Genomic DNA, 17,029 nt, shown 5'->3' with positions numbered 1-17,029 from the left:
CAAGAGCAAAACCATTGAAAAACCAGAAAATGATGTTGAAGCAAAATGTAATTTCATGTCTTGTGGCTCTTTGAAAATTAGAACCACAAAATGGAGTGAACTACATGTATTCTCCTAGCTGGTGTATACTGTTAAACTGTAAATAGGGCATGTCTTGGCCTCAAAGGTTTGTATCCACACACACATTTTAATTGTGGGTCTGCTGAAATGATATGGTAACCTAACAAACCTAGTAATTTCGAAATGAAGTACTTGTGCCTAAATACTATTTTTAGAAGGTAATGACATACAAGACGGTGAATAACATAAGAGCACTTAATGGAATAATGTAGGTACAAAGAATTATGTTCTCAATTATGTCACTAATATACAATTTGCACAGCATTGGTAAATAGTGTTGTGCTACTGGAAATAATAAAGAACAAAACAACTCACAGCAGGAGGCAGAGAACTGTCACGGGCGACGTTTCAATTGTTATTTGTGTCAGCCCCGCTTGGTAGGTAAGACAGTCTGAAATCAATGGGTCTTTCAAGTTAGTTATGATGGATTCAATAATTTGAATAATCCATTTACTGCACAGGATAACGCAAAGATAAAATACATTGCCAGAGAGCACATTTACATTTCTCAGACAGGACCAAAAGCCTGCCACTGAAAATAATTACAGAGCATACAGTATTTACATAGCAGTCATGGATTCTAGGTAATAACATACAATTATTTGTTCGCTGTGCCTTACTTCTTGCTCCCATCTAAAACATATGCCCATATCTTTAAAAGGCATATCACTGCGTAGACTAGAAAAAGTTATTTTCTGTCAGGTATTAATCATTTGGATTCAAATCAGTGCAAAGATACGAAGTTGTGAGTAGAAAATGTGATATTACACCCCCACAGTCAAGCACATTAATGACTTAAATGAGAAGAAACACTTCAAAAAGAATGTATTAACATCAGTCAATCTGGTTTAAGGAAACCTGCTCTATCCATCTAATTGTGCTGTGTAGAAGGTCAGTGAGCAATGCTGCATATTCTTCAAAAAAGCATCTGTGCATTGAGATGCTGGCCCAAATGCCCATGAAATGGTTAACTGCTTTCTTTAGTAAGGAAGACACATGGCCAGTGCACAGTCCTGATATATAGAGAGGCAAAATACAAGATGGAGGCTGACGTGTAGGGAAAGGAGTGGGTTTATTTGTATATATGTTTGTTGCATACTCTCCTTAGGGGTCAGGGTGTATTTTCTGTTGAGTCCCACAGAGGACACGTCTCTTACCTGCATCGTTTATTACAGGCTGATATGACATTATTTCCTGGCCATTTCAGTCAGTATTAGAGAAGAGCTTTAAGAGGGAAAAGGGATATATGTACTACAGGGGGCCCAGATGTCCTGGGAGATCATTGTGTTGTTAGAGGAAGGTTCATTGCTCCTGGGGTCCCTGGAATGAATCCATGACTTTACCCCTTACATAGTTACATAGCTGAAAAGAGACTTGCGTCCATCAAGTTCAGCCTTCCTCACATATGTTTTTGCTGTTGATCCAAAAGAAAGCAAAAAACCTAGTCTGAAGCGTTTCCACTTTTGCAACAAACTAGGAACAAAATCCTTCTTGACCCTAAAATAGCAGTCAGATGTCTCCTTGGATCAAGCAACTATTACCCCCCTAATTAGAAATGATATCCCTGTATGTTATGTTTTTGGAAGTATTTATACAATTGCTGTTTAAACATCTGTATGGACTCTGATAAAACCACCTCTTCAGGCAGAGAATTCCACATCCTGATTGTTCTAACCTTTCCTTTGCCTTAGACTAAATCTCCTTTCTTACAGCCTAAATGCATGGCCTCCTGTCCTATGTATAGCCCTGTTTATGAATAGATTTCCAGATAATGGTTTGTACTGGCCCCGAATATATTTGTATAATGTTATCATATCCCCTCTGAGGTAATGTTTTTTCCAAACTAAAGAGATTTTTTTTTTTTTTAACCTTTCTTCGTAACTAAAGTGCTCCATTCCCTTTATCAATTTTGTAGCTCGTCTCTGCACTTTTTCTAGTGCCATTATATCCTGACAAGTTTTATAGTAGTGCCAGTATTGGAGAAACGCAAGTCTAAATGAGTGTTTCAGTCTGTCCAGTTAAATATAATAAAGAAAAAAAATCTTGTCTCTCCCTACTATGTTCTCTTGTTTGTGTTTCAGATTTGACTCACATTTTCATGATTTAAAATGCTAGTGATTTGCTAACTCACCGTGATCTCCATTTGCTTCCAATAATCTTCCAGTTCAGCTAGTGGTATAGACCAGAAATCGCTGCATTTGAGGTAACGTTTGCCTTGGAACCAGTACTGCCGAAGCCATTCAAACTCCACCTGCGCAAATATCATCCAGTTAGTTAAAGCCACACAAAAAACAGACTGCATTTACAGCTGTCTAACAGGCCTCCTTAGAAAGGAGGTTTCATTGACCCATTCCTAATAATAACAATGCAATAAATATGCAATAACAATCAATTCAAAATAATGAAAAACAGATATTTTTTGAAGTTCTTTACTTTATTGCAAATCAATACCGATGACATGTTCACCCTCAAGATTTTCCCACTCCAGAACGCAGCTTAGTCAAATCAGGAGACTCTCATTCTGTTCTATTGCCTCTGACCCATTGAACATGTTTAACTCTCAGTGGTCATAGCAGGGATTTCATGGACTTGCTATCTATACATATGTTAGCTGAGCTATAACTACCACAAAAAGTTTCTGTGTTTCCTGATGACATGTACAACTGTGCTACTGAACAATTTCATAGAAATTACATGAACTGGTTACAAAGAGGTCAAAAACACCTGTACTAAATATAATGAAGCATTAACTAAAACAGATGCTTGTGTGAATCTTGTAATAAGTAATAATGTTGATCTATTTGAATGCATTCAAGTTGACTAGCACTTGGGAAATAGAGACCATAATATGGTAGCATTTGAGATTTTTAGCAAAAAAAAACTTATACACACTTATTAAAGGACCACTATAGGGCCAGGAAAACATACTTGTTTTCCTGGCACTATAGTGCCCTCAGGGTCCCCCTCCCGCCCGGCTCTGGGGAGAGGAAAGGGTTAAAACTTACCTTTATTCCAGCGCCGGGCGGGGAGCTCTCCGCCTCCGATCCTCCCTTTCGGCTGAATGCGCACGCGCGGCAATAGCTGCGCGCGCATTCAGCCGGTCACATAGGAAAGCATTTACAATGCTTTCCTATGGACGCTTGCGTGCTCTCACTGTGATTTTCACAGTGAGAATCACGCAAGCGCCTCTAGCGGCTGTCAGTGAGACAGCCACTAGAGGATTTAGAGGCTGGCTTAACCCATTTATAAACATAGCAGTTTCTCTGAAACTGCTATGTTTATATAAAAAAGGGTTAAACCTAGCTGGACCAGGCACCCAGACCACTTCATTAAGCTGAAGTGGTCTGGGTGCCTAGAGTGGTCCTTTAAAAATGCTTAATTTTAAAAAGGCTAATTTCACTAGTATAATGGGATCTTTATAACTAAATGACTGGTAAACTATTCACTGGCTAAAGCACACACACACACACACTGAAAAAAATAGCTTGGCAAAAGTAATAAACATTTAAATCACATCAGTCAATAGCATCCTATAACAAATATAAGCATACCAATAAAACTTGCAAAAACGCTATTAGATGGGCTAAACAAAAACATAATAAGCTCATAGCCAAAGAGAGCAAGAATAAGTTCTAAACTTTTTGTTCAGTCAGTACATTAATGTCAAAACGGGTAAAAGTGAAAGTTTTAGTCCACTGGAAACTAATATGGGCAGAAACAAAATCCTTCAATTTATAGGGAAGAAGATTTTGTGGCAGCAGATTTGCATATCCCTGAATCTAAAGCCTTACATCAAACAGGTGACTGGTTAACACAGGATTAGGTGGTACAGCATGTAATTAAAGTTAATGTAAATAAAGCCCTAGAGCCAGATGGTATTCACCCAAGGGTACCTAGGGAGTTTAGTATGGAAAAATATTCATACCACTGGCTTAATCTTCTTGAAGGTTTCATGTTCTTGGATAAGACACACTAGCTTAAAAATAGAGTGCAGAGAGAAGTTGTAAATGGAAAACTGTAAAAATGGGCTGTGATGTGGAGTGTCTCAGGGTTCTGTCCTGGGACAGCTTCTTAATAATTACAGCTTCTTAATAATCTGTTCATAAATGATCTTGAAGTGGGCATTGAAAGTCCTGCCATGTTTGCAGATGACATGAAACGTAGTAGGATAATACAGTATGAATATGATATAGCATCTCTGCAGAGGGATTTGGATAATAGGAAATGGAAAAAGAGATCCAATAAAGATAAATGCATTTTGAAAAAAGGAACACAACAAGTCACATTGATTGGGGTTGAGATAGGGATAACAATAAATGAAAAGGACGTGGGGACAATAATAGGTAACAAACTAGGCAACAGTATGCATGAACTATTTTCTTTAGAAAAAGGTGCCTTGGAGGAAATATGATAGCACTATACAAATATATAGGTCAGCCACTGAGACTGGAAGAAAGGTGTTTTCGCTTCGCTTACAGCAGAGGAAATGGATCTTTACAGTAAGAACAATAAGGATGTATAATTATTTTCTGAAATATGTTGTCAGCACTGCAGGATATGCACTATATAAATACGAATCTTAACATGTATAGTTTGGAGAAAAGACGAGGCAGGGGGGAAATGATATAAACATTTAAATACATAAAGGGAATCAACACAGTAAAGGAGGAGACTATATTTAAAAGAAGACAGACTACCACAACAAGAGGACATAGTTTTAAATTAGAGGGGCAAAGGTTTAAAGAGAATATCAGGAAGTATTACTTTACTGAGATGGTAGTGGATTCATGGAATGGCCTTCCAGCTAAAGTGGTAGAGGTTAACACAGTGAAGGCGTTTAAGCATGCGTGGGATATATGCATAAGGCTATCCTATCTCACAGAGACTGCAAATTCACCTAACTTATAAGTACACAGCTTCCCAAGGTTATCTCCCAGATGATAACCATACAGCATAGATATATAAAAGGTAGGTAGTTTAGGGATTCTGCTAATGTATTAATTTCCTTATAAGTTGAGCAAAGCCAGATTACCCATTAGGCGACCAAGGTGGACACCTAGGACCCTGTAGGTCCCTATCTAGGCCTGGAGCTAAGACCATGAGTGGGCCCTTGTCAACCCAGCAAGAAGATCAAAAGACCTCTCAGCACTTTGTTGAGGGAGCGTTGTGGTCTGTAGCAATATAAGATAATGGAGCTCCTCGACCAGACTACTAGGTATCCAGCTAACTCAACACTGGACCAAAAAACACAACACTTTGACATTCCTTCACACAAACACACAATTCAGCAAATAAACAAAGCACTCAACCAGTACACACAGACACACTAAGTAAACAAACATGACACTCACAAAACAGAGCCCAGAGCTATAGTACAGGGGCCCAATACGGCACACTGCCTAGGGCCCTGGGCAACATTAATCTGGTTCTGCTGTGGAAATAGCTGGGAACATAATTAAGATTCACACCAAATCTACAAGAATTAAAGTATTCAATTTTAATGATTGCATCTTAATTTAAAATTATTCCCACTACTACCCAAATTACTGCATTACATGGTGGAGCAAGTTCATTGGTGAGAGGTGAAGCAGTTGTATTTTCATTGATCCCTTTCTTGTTTCTTCTACCAGCCACTTTCCAACTTCCATAATCCCTAACTATTGCATACCCATTCTCCAACTCCTGATACAGGCCACATTTACTGTGTCATTTGTGCTACCTATGCAGAATGTTCATATATCAGAGGGATGTTGGCATTAGGTTTTCTCGAAATACTCTTAGAAGATTGTGATAAATTAAACGAACAGATAAAGTTTAAATAAAAATATAAAGAGTCAGCAATACACCTACTAGATAAAAGCAGGCTACACCTTACCTCGTTGTGAATTTCTTCTGCCTGCATCAAGACCATAGTCTCAAGGGACTTCAATTCTGCTTTCTCATTTTTGGGATTTATAAAAAGATTTTCCAGAGCCATGTGACAACGTGACTGGATGTACTGCAGAGTTCCTCTGGAGCACTGCAAAACAAAGATCGTACAATATGAAAAGTTAAAAGTCACCAAAGGGCACAAGGAAATATTAGCTAAAACATTTAGGAGATTTAGAATAATACTTCATCTTTATTGCCAAATGTTAACCAAATGCAAGTCCAATTTATTCTCTACTAGTGTATGCAAGACTAATTATCTTCATCTACTCTTTTCATCTCATATTCCCTCTCATCTCCTTTCTTCTATACCTTATGTTCACCCCACCGCTATTCCTTCAGACTGGCCTCTTAAAATCTTCATTTCCACACTATCTAATTTTCATCATATTGCCCTCAAGTTCTCATCTTTACACTACGTGTGCCTTCCTTTACTATTCTCGTTCTCCTATCTATTAATTTTTTCTCATTTTATGCTGCAATGATATTTGCCTTCGATATAACAGGCTTAAATAAAAGATCGTATAAACAAATGCATGGTATGCCAAAAGAACGGGTGATTTTATGAATTACACTTCTTTTGCAATTAAGCCTTACATTCTACAAAGAATATTAAAAGTACAGGAGACAACTGTTGCTATAGAAGCAGAGGATATACCTCAGCTACCCTGTGCGTAGAGCTGAATCTAGGATCGGAACCAGAAAGTACACAGTGTTGGTGAGTTTTGTTGAGATCATCTGTGAATAAAATAAAAAAGAAAATTAGATATATGCTGGCAAATTGGTACAGAACATTCTGAAAGTACAATCATAATATTTCCAGAATGAACTGGAATAATAACCCTTTTAAATATTGTATTATGCTACAAAACAATCCATCTAACATCAAAAAGATGGTAATATGAAATCAGATATTTAGCATTATTCTGATTTATAAAGTGCAAACTAATTTTGCAGCACTGTACAGCAGGCAGACTAACAGACAGGTATTTGCAACCAGACAAGTGGGACGTATACGAACAGATGCTGATGAGAGCCTTGCTCAAACAAGCATACATTCTAAGGGGAGTGGGGTAAAGTGACACAAGAGCAAGATGTATTTATGAACAGAGGATAGAAGCGGGTCTTTGACCGAGCGTTGGGACTGGATGGACAACACTTGAGTATTAGTTAGGATAGATAGGTTATGGAGAGATTTATAGATCATAAGCACCGGAATTATCAATTGAGCCCTACATCATTATTGAACACTTTATTGATCATGGTATTTTTTAGAATTAATAAATAGTAGCAGCACTTCCTTAGCAGCAATCACACTTACATGTCTGAAATGAAGGGGACAGTAGCTAAATTTCACAGAGGACGATATCTCAAGCCAACACCATATGCACAAAGATCTTAGATTGAATGTAATTTCTTGCATTGTTAGTCATGTCCTATATTGTCGCTGCTTTCGTTTTTTTTCAAGTTTTTTTAAGCACTAGAAGCGGGTCAAGTCCGTCTAACCCTGGTCAGTTATTTAGTTAGTTCTGTAATGAAAACGGTCATGTTCTCATCATCTCTTAAATGGACACTCTAAGCACCAAAACAACTTTAGCTTAGTACAGTGGTTTTAGTGTATGGAAAATGCATCTGCAGTGTCACTGTTTAGTTCTGCCATTTAGGAGTTAAATCATTATGTTTATACCGCCCTCCTATGGCTCACACTGGCTCCTTACACACTTCCTAAAAAAGTAAAGCCAAGGCCATTTTTTTAGCTTCACTTATTAATCAGTGTGTTTAATTTAGAATTTCTATTTCCTTCTCTGCAACAGCCTGATGTGATTACAATCAAATAAACAGAACAGGAGATAAAAAATGTCTACTATAAAACATACAAACTTTGATTTAATGAGCTTTCCAAATAATTCAATAATGTTAGAAAAAACTTTCCAAATGGTTACTCTACAGAAGTCACCACTAAAGTCTACAGGATTTTTTGTACATGAATCATTTGGAAAGTTTTCTAACAGTATTGAATCATTTGGAAAGCTTATTAAGTCAAGGCCACTGTTCTGTATGATCTGACTTAAAAGGAAACTTTTTTTTATTTTTTTAATGCAAGCTGTGTGAGATCCAACCAGGGGAGGTGTAGCTAAAGCTTAATAAACAGAAGAAAAAGTGATAGAACTCCTGAAAGACAAAGAATTGAGCATGGAGATTGCAGGGCGTGATCTATACACTAGCACGGCTTTATTAAGCTGGAGCTGATTTGCTTCTCAGACTGTCCTTTTAATAAGTCAGCAAAAAATGTCAAGATGAACATACCATGGTTACTGGTCATGTTTTTGCCCCATTTCGGTTTACTGGTATCGGTAACACGGTACCGTAACATGGCTTGTTATTTTCCTCTGATTGTGCCTTGTCCTCTACTGCCAATCATCATCTGGGCCACTATACATCGAGATCTGCCTCACCCAACTTGTGAACAACAGACGCTGTTAAGAGTTAAGTGCATACCTTGTCTGCAGATCTACAACACAATAGTAGATCCATTTGAAATGCTAGCCAAGGCCATGGAAGTATTCATCGTCATAATTATGTTTGTTTTATAAAGCCAGACCCACATTTTCTTTTTCTTTAATATATATTCTTTGTTTTAGTTTTGTCAAAGCAGAACGATGCAATAAAGGACAGAAAAAAAAACAAAAAAACAAAAAACAGTTGCACCATTACAAGGTTGAAAATACTGGGCAGCACCCAGTTCTTATAAGGAGCAAAGGGAGGTAATGAACAGATAGATATTGTCTGAATTAAGTTTTACCTCCATACTGTACATAATTTTAAACAGTGTTGTACAACTCAGTTATGCTAAGAAGTCATCAGCCAGATTTTGTAGATGTATAGTATAGTTAAGGGGGCTTGATGAGACAACAATGCTGATGGCAACTGACTTTAACGTCCCGTGACATTGCATCTCGTAGGAGAGCACTAGATGCAATGCTTCTCTATGAGAATCATTGGATGCATGGGCATCAGGACCCCAATACTCCTCTAAAAGGATCATTGGACAAGCGATGGGGAAACAACACCTTGATGATGTCAAAGAAGGCAGAGAGCCAGCAGTGCCAAGGGAGTCTCGGCGCTGTTAGAGCATATGTAAAATCTTTGTAATAGATATTTGTATTAAAAAGACACTACAGACACCCAGATCACGTCATCTCAATAGTCAGGAATGGCAGGGTTAATATGTATCTAATGGCGCACACGAACAGCCACTAGAGGTGTTTCCTCTCCAACAGCGTTGTTAAACCCGGCCATTTCAATCTGATGGTCTCATGGAGACCATTTGATTGGCGCAGCACAGCGTTTTGCCTCGCATGCGCACTAGCCTTCCAAAGGTTCAGTAGAATATCAGCACTCTTATAAATGGGGTCAGAAAAAAACTGCCCAGCTCACTTAGACACCCCGAAAGATAACGAAAGTGGCAGGCAGGCATGCTGGGAAAGAGCACATCTGTACTAAAGCTGAGAAGCATTGGAAAGCTGCAATCATGCGTGTGTGGCTCCTGCACAGAGATTTTTCAATAAGATTGTTGATGAATATTAACTATTTGGTTTAAACACCCAAATATTTTTTTTTATTTTTTTATTAATTCAACAGAGTGTACTTTTTTTCATTTTTAATTCTGCAAAAAAAAAAAAAAAACAACAACAGGTTAACATGGCACAGAACTGCAGTAACATTTTACCGTTTCAAACCAACCCTTTTCTAGGAAGATTTGAGCCACTGCATGTGACACAATCATAAATTAATTTGACAAGAAAACTATGGCTCAAATTTCTATAAAAACATATCACATAAACACTGGCTTAAACAACCTGGTAGTTACAATTGTATTGCCCTGTCTTGTTGCCATCACTCTGTTTCACTTGACACTATGATCTATTGTTTTTTAACTGTGATATTGAAAAACTATGATTGACGAATAGAGCCAAGCTTCTTATTGCACTGGCATTTGAGGTTTTGAACAACGAACCTAACTGAGATGTGATCTAAAATATTTTTGGTTCATTATAGATAAATTATGCTCAAATACAATCAATATTTATTTTCACTGTGCAAACCTGCTTTATATATATATATATATATATATATATATTTATATATATATATATATATCACCAAATAATATTAATAATAAACACTTTATTTTTGCAAAACACTTTTGCATTCCTTATTGCAAGCAGAGTAAAAAAAAAAATTAAAAAAAATAAAACATACCGAAATTATTATATTTCGAAATATTAATGAAGTTTAGTTTTTACAGCATATGTCAAGAGGTAGGTGTCTGGAAATATTATCCTGCAACCCCCAGGCTTGTCTGTTTGGTTTATCTATTTTTAAGTCAGTTTGTAAGAATGTTGTCTTCTTTTCAGTTTAAAAAACTAAAAAAATAATAATAAAAATTGTGGGACACGAACCATATCCATATAAAAAGATACATGCACCAAAAAAAAAAAAAAAAAAAAAAAACAATAAAGGATAACTGCTTGTATTGTGGCTCCTTTTGCCTTTTACTTGCAATATGTTTGTTAAATACACTTCTTAGTTGGACAAGTAAATGATTTTGACGACTTTGCGATTAATATAATGCAAGAAGCCGTGTCTCATCTTACTCCGAGCATCTCATAAAGACATACTGACTTAACGCTTATCAGTTACAGTTCAGGAAAAAAGGTATCAAGACTGCAATATGTTCACAATCCGGAGACTATAGAAAGGGTTTCAAGCTATCCCCATATCCTATTTTATTACAACTTGATTATTAATTTATTATTTCCGTCCTAACTATTCAGGGACAAATGATCTCCCAGTGCAAAATGATTGCCTTGGCAATGCTGTGCACACACTGCCATCAGCTTTCTTTTTAGTGACTGAAATCAGTCCAAGGCCAAGTGAGGGTAAAGAGGTGAAACCGTGCACCAATTTATCTTTACTTTATTTGCTGGCGAGAACCAATCTATCTCACTGCACATACAAGGCTTTCTGAGAATGGCTTCGGGGCGTTATTTATTCCTGCAAAGTGACTTTTGACACAGGGACAAAATAGGAGAAGCCGTCTTAAAATGAGTGGCCGGGGGCCAAATGTTTGTGAGTTCGTTTAAACGCTGGGTGCTAGATGAAACGTGTTGCCTGGGAAACCTGGATGTCAATCACACGGCTAAACAGATTTGTACCTGATCAGGAAAATTTCCAATATGCTCGAGATAAATCAAAAAGAGTTAATGCTGCACTTTAATTTTGCAAAACAATATAAATGCAGCGTTATCTGCAATGCAAAGATTGTGTCTGTCCTCTAACTGCAAATACAAATTCTATTTATAGCAGAAAGAACTCTGCTGAGAAGTGAATTGTTAGATCAACACACATAAGATTATCACGAGTACCTTGCACAGAATATGTTTACTCGTTTTTAAATGACTTATTTTTATGTTACATCAAATCGCTAAATATAATATACACACAAACCTCTTAAACAATACAAAGAAAGCCATTGACTCATCCACCTGCATTTTTAAAACATGATATTAAAAAAGCTATTCGACTTGGGACCATTTGCATTCAGAAAATGGAAAAGAAAATTATAATATACAGGTGAAAATCAACATCAAGACCACTTAAGAAACTGCTTAACCTAGACCCAACTCTGTATAGCTGTCCTAATATTTCAAACATTCATACATTTGGCTCTAGGAAATGTCTGTCAAATGTGTCTGAATAAATAGATATCAAATCATCAAAAAATCAAAATATGTATTCCTTTGGTAGGATTCAGTAACATTCTACATCTTCATCGAATTTAAAGTGTGGTGGTATAGGCATTGATGGAACTAGACGTCTACAAATGCGTCTTTGGAAGATAAATTTGACTCTTTGTCCGTGCACCCATATCTCTTTCCTCATAATTGCTTCATGTCCCAGTTGTTAAGTCCCCTTCACATCTTTCCTCAGCTTATCTCTCATTCTTCCTAACCTCTTACTCAGTCTCTTGTTCACTTATCTCCATTCTTTACCTTTTGCCCACCTCTGACCTAACATTCACCACGAGTCCAATAGCTTCATTCAGCCTATGCACGCAAGCATTCTAGAAATGTTTGACTCTTATACTGGTCAGAACATCGTTTTGCATCATAACAGTAAATTATAAGCGGACTTTAATTTTGTACACTCACACTAGTGCAAGCAATAAAATGTATAGGAATTACAACATATTTTGTATGCAAAATAAGATGAAACGTGATGATTTATCTGTGAATGAAGTTTTTAACATATTTAGTAAAACAAAAATACAAATGGGTGCTCGTTTATATGAAAAGAAGAAAACAAAGATCTTGTCATATGTAACAAAAAAGTAAATATGTTGCCAAATACCGACATTATAAAGACAGTTCAACTGTGCAATATAAACCCTTGTCTTCCATAGTGATAAACACTGAATTGCTGGTGACACCTATGGAATATCAGTGTGAGGAAACAATTTATAATCCAGAGCTGGCTTTATGAGTTTTCTGCTATTGCAGAGAACAGATCAGATGTTATTAGAGAAAAATACAAATCAAAATAAAAAAATACATAAAAAGAAAACTATGAGAACAGGCTGCACTGTTGGCCATAAAAGGTTCATATGTGTCATGGGGATATATTACGTTCTGGAATTCTTGGAGACCAGATCGATAACGTATTCATTTCAAACTAAAACAAACAGCCCCTAAACTATACTGAACCGCCTGATGATATGTATTTGCTGTTATATAAAATATCTACCATTAACATTATTTCCTTCTTTTTTTCTGGATCGGCAATGATAACACTTATTACTCCAACTGTTAACTACATTTCCCATAACTCCTAGTCCACAAAAGTTGGTGTTGTTAAAGGTTTGTTATCAATGTAGTACAGAAAAAAGCGTGTCTCATCCTGCTGGTTACCAGTTGGAGCTTTCCTTGATTTTCTGCCCGTTTTATTTTACGAGTGTCTCATTGTCTCTTGTAGGAACAGTTACTTTAAATATTTTTCTATTTTTGTTAATGTAATAAAAAAATCATTTTGATTTATGTTCATTATTTTCAAGGCACTATATGACTTTTCAGAAATAAATACTTGTCCAGCAGGCTTCAATACCAGACTTGAATACAGTGCCGTCATAGTTATTGTAATGGAAAATAATTTACGCATATAGAAGTAAACATTCTCAGGGTATTAATTTTTCTCTGAGCCATATGGAAATTGGCGAGGTAAGGGAGCATTCCTCTGAGAAAAGCAATACAAAATGTATCATGATTTGCGATGTTGATCTTAGAATATATATATCTATCATTACTGCCTATTTAAAGGGACACTATAGTCACCAAAAGAACTTTAGCTTAATGAAGTGGTTTTGGTGTATAGATCATGCCCCTTACTGCTCAATTCTCTGCCATTTAGGAGTTAAATCACTTTGTTTACGCAGCCCTAGTTACACCTTCCTGCTTGTGACGTGCACAGCCTTCCTAAACACTTCCTGTACAGAATCATCTAATGTTTACACTTCCTTTATTGCAGTTTATGTTTAGTCTAGAATTTATTATCTCCTGTCCTGTTAAAAGTTTACTAGACTCTGCAGGAGCGTCCTGTATGTAATTAAAAGTTCAAATTACAGAGCAGGAGATAAAAACGTTTAAAGTAAATTATATCTGATTGAAGATAAAACCATTTTATCTTCATGCAGACTGTGTCAGTCACAGCCAGGGGAGGTGTGGCTAGAGCTGAATAAACCGAAACAAAGGTGATTTAACTCCTAAATGGCAGAAAATTGAGCAGTGAGACTGCATAGGAATGATCTAAACACAAAAACTGCTTATTTAAGCTAAAGTTGTTTCGATGACTAAAGTGACCCTTTAAATATGTTAATCGTTTTGTTTAAATATAATCCTTCCAAAGCCCCCTTGTTGATGCCTTTTTACTCCTAAATGTAGTTGACATTTACGAAGCTTCTTCCACCTTTAAGATGTGCAGAGGGGGAAGACTCCAAATTACCTCTGATGCCTGCACATGGATTACAGATTACATTTGTTTCTTATGTGCTAATTTATGTTGTATATTGTGTTAAGAACTACTGACAAATCTATATATTTTTATTAAATATATATTGTTATAAGAGATTTCAATCTGCCTTAGATGGAAGTCAATTATGCAATGATTCATCTGAAACAACTGAAATTTTCTTCTTTACCAGTTGAATAGATTTGCTAACAGTTCTAAGAATTGTCAGGAATATCCTGATTTTGGTCCCTGTTCTAGGATTCTTCTCTGATGCCCGCCATTCAGGGACAAAGGAGAAATGTCCATGCAAAGCCACCAAGTGTCAGGTTATGTGATTTAAGACAATAAATAACTGGGCAGCTAATCAACAGTACATGGTTGATGCATGCTGAGAAACATAACTTCAGCATATAAAATAGCAAGTAATTAAATCTTAAATGTGGCAAAATTGTCAAAGTTTACAAAATTGTTATACAACAAATTTATTGATATCGTTCTATTAACAAATGTTCTTTAACCCCTTAAGGACACATGACATGTGTGACATGTCATGATTCCCTTTTATTCCAGAAGTTTGGTCCTTAAGGGGCTAAACTAAATACAGTTTGTTTTAAATATTTTTTTAGAAGCACAATGTCAACATCAATATCAGAACACTAACATTAAAGGATCACTATAGGGTCAGGAACACAAATGTGTATTCCTGACCCTATAGTGTTAAAACCCCTATCTAGCCCTCCTGGGTCCCTCATGCCTCCCTTAAAATAGCAAAATATTACTGTTTTCAAGTCAGAAGCTGTAACGCTGCATGCTGTTTGCCTCAGAAAAAAACAAGCAGTCTGCTGACATCATCAGAAGTGGTAGTCTGATCCAATCACAATGCTTCCCCATAGGATTGGCTTAGACTGACAAAGAGGCAGATCAGGGGCAGAGTCAGCACAATTAAAACACAGCCCTGGCCAATCAGCATCTCCTCATAGAGATAAATTGAATCAATTGAATCTATAAAGTTCAGTATCTGCATGCAGAGGAAGGAGACACTGAATGTTTGGATGCATTTTAGGCAGCAATGACCCAGGAAGGATCTCTAACAGCCATCTAAGGAATGGCCATGAAGTTATCACTAGGCTGTAATGTAAACACTGCATGTTCTCTGAAAAGACAGTGTTTACAGCAAAAAGCCTGAAGGTAGTGATTCTACTCACCAGAACAAATTCAATAAGCTCTAGTTGTTCTGGTGACTATAGTGTCCCTTTAAAGTTTAACCATAACGACAATCAATATATATATATATTTATTTATTTGTTTAAGTCAAAATAGCAAAATCACAAAAGCATCAATATTTCAAGACTTTTTCCAATTTAAATATTTTAGCCTAAAATGACTAATTTCACTGTCTCGTTCTCTGCTTACTGGGAGGAAAAAAACATCAGACAGAATATTTTGTAACAATCAAAACAAATGTACATGTAAAGAGTTTTACATTGTGAAAAAACATAAGCTATTTTACTTAGATGACTGGTTACTAAACAAGGGGCTGCTAAAAGCTGAACCTAAAAGTGTCAAGTGTATTGGAAAAAGCTTCCCTCCAGCCTTCACTAAACAGCAGCACACACAGTTTCAATTATCTTCTGATACATCAAGTTACATATACACAGATATAAACATTTATATATGTACAGTTTGCAATAGGAAACTGCTCTTTCACACAATTATATATATATATATATATATATATATATATATATATATATATATATATATATATAGAGAGAGAGAGAGAGAGAGAGAGAGAGAGAGAGAGAGAGAGAGAGAGAGAATATTTATACATTATTAAATATATATTATTATATTAAATATATTTTGCCTTTCATACATGCACACATTCAAAAGTAAAATAAAAATAAATAATGAAGTCAAACTACAATTTGTACAAGATAAAATGGAAATACTAAGTCACCCAGCATGTAGTAGGAATCTCCGGAGTTTAAAGGAAAAACAAATCCAGGAGTCTCTATATCCCAAGCTATCTTCAAGCCAATGCACCACTTAGAGGCATCTTTATCTTCTACATATTTTGTAGCGGTGTTGTCTAAAAAGAAGAAAACCAAAACATTTAATGAAAACCGTCAATAATTGTTTTCCTACTAACACTCATGTAACTGTGTCTATTGTATACATTTTAAAGGGCAATGCAGGTTGGAGTTGATCATTTTTTTTATACACTATATAAATACACAAGAAAGATGCCCCTGCATTTGCTATGAATCTCCATGGATTACATTGGATTACCGCGAGAGTCAAGCAGCTTTTGCCCTTTATAGCGATTTACATTGTTAATCACTTAGTTGATATACCCCATTGAGTATACCTTTTTACTGATCTGGCATGGAAAAACCAGAGTAACACTTCCCTGTTATTGAAGTACTAATTTTTATTGGTGTGTTTTATGTGTGTTATTCTTTATTATTGTATCATTATAAATTGTGGTAAAATTAGGGGAGACATCTAAACACGTTGACGTCTTTCTCTCAGCACCCCCTGTGAATTGTTTTGCTGTACTTCCATATACAATATAAATATAAAAGTTGGATGGAATAAAATAGCTTATTTTTTCACATGATTGAGTTTGTATTTTTGTTCTTAAATCAGGATCTGGTATTATTGCAGTTTGTATGATGATTGCTGTGGGTCGCGAAACCCATTTGTCAGGTCTCTCATTGCTGGTCAGAACATATGGACTTTTTATTTTATCTACACAGATTTTTTTGCCTCTGAAATTAATTATTTTTCTAGATTTCATGCTTTCCTGTGATGTTTCTTCATGACATATCCACAGACCAATTTACATGTAAAACAGAGAAACCATCAAAGTGCAGTATATACATTTAAAATTAAACTCTAAATAATTAAAACA

General features: G+C 36.1%; 1 protein-coding gene across 1 annotated transcript in view; it reads right to left on the bottom strand.

The window, feature by feature from the left end:
* The window catches only part of FTO (FTO alpha-ketoglutarate dependent dioxygenase), a 291,304-nt gene that overhangs the window by 214,605 nt on the left and 59,670 nt on the right, over nt 1-17,029 (bottom strand). Inside the window, exons 4-7 of the mRNA XM_063437686.1 lie at nt 16,073-16,204; nt 6,707-6,786; nt 5,996-6,139; nt 2,252-2,371 (exon numbers count right to left, since the gene is read on the bottom strand). Of these exons, the coding sequence (XP_063293756.1) occupies nt 2,252-2,371; nt 5,996-6,139; nt 6,707-6,786; nt 16,073-16,204 (476 nt within the window). The remainder of the gene's footprint in view (nt 1-2,251; nt 2,372-5,995; nt 6,140-6,706; nt 6,787-16,072; nt 16,205-17,029) is intronic.

This window comes from Pelobates fuscus, chromosome 12 (genome assembly GCF_036172605.1).
Source record: "Pelobates fuscus isolate aPelFus1 chromosome 12, aPelFus1.pri, whole genome shotgun sequence".
NCBI classification, from domain to species: Eukaryota; Metazoa; Chordata; class Amphibia; order Anura; family Pelobatidae; genus Pelobates; species Pelobates fuscus.
Note: the sequence above shows the minus strand (reverse complement) of the source record. Positions and strands in the feature narration are given on the sequence as shown.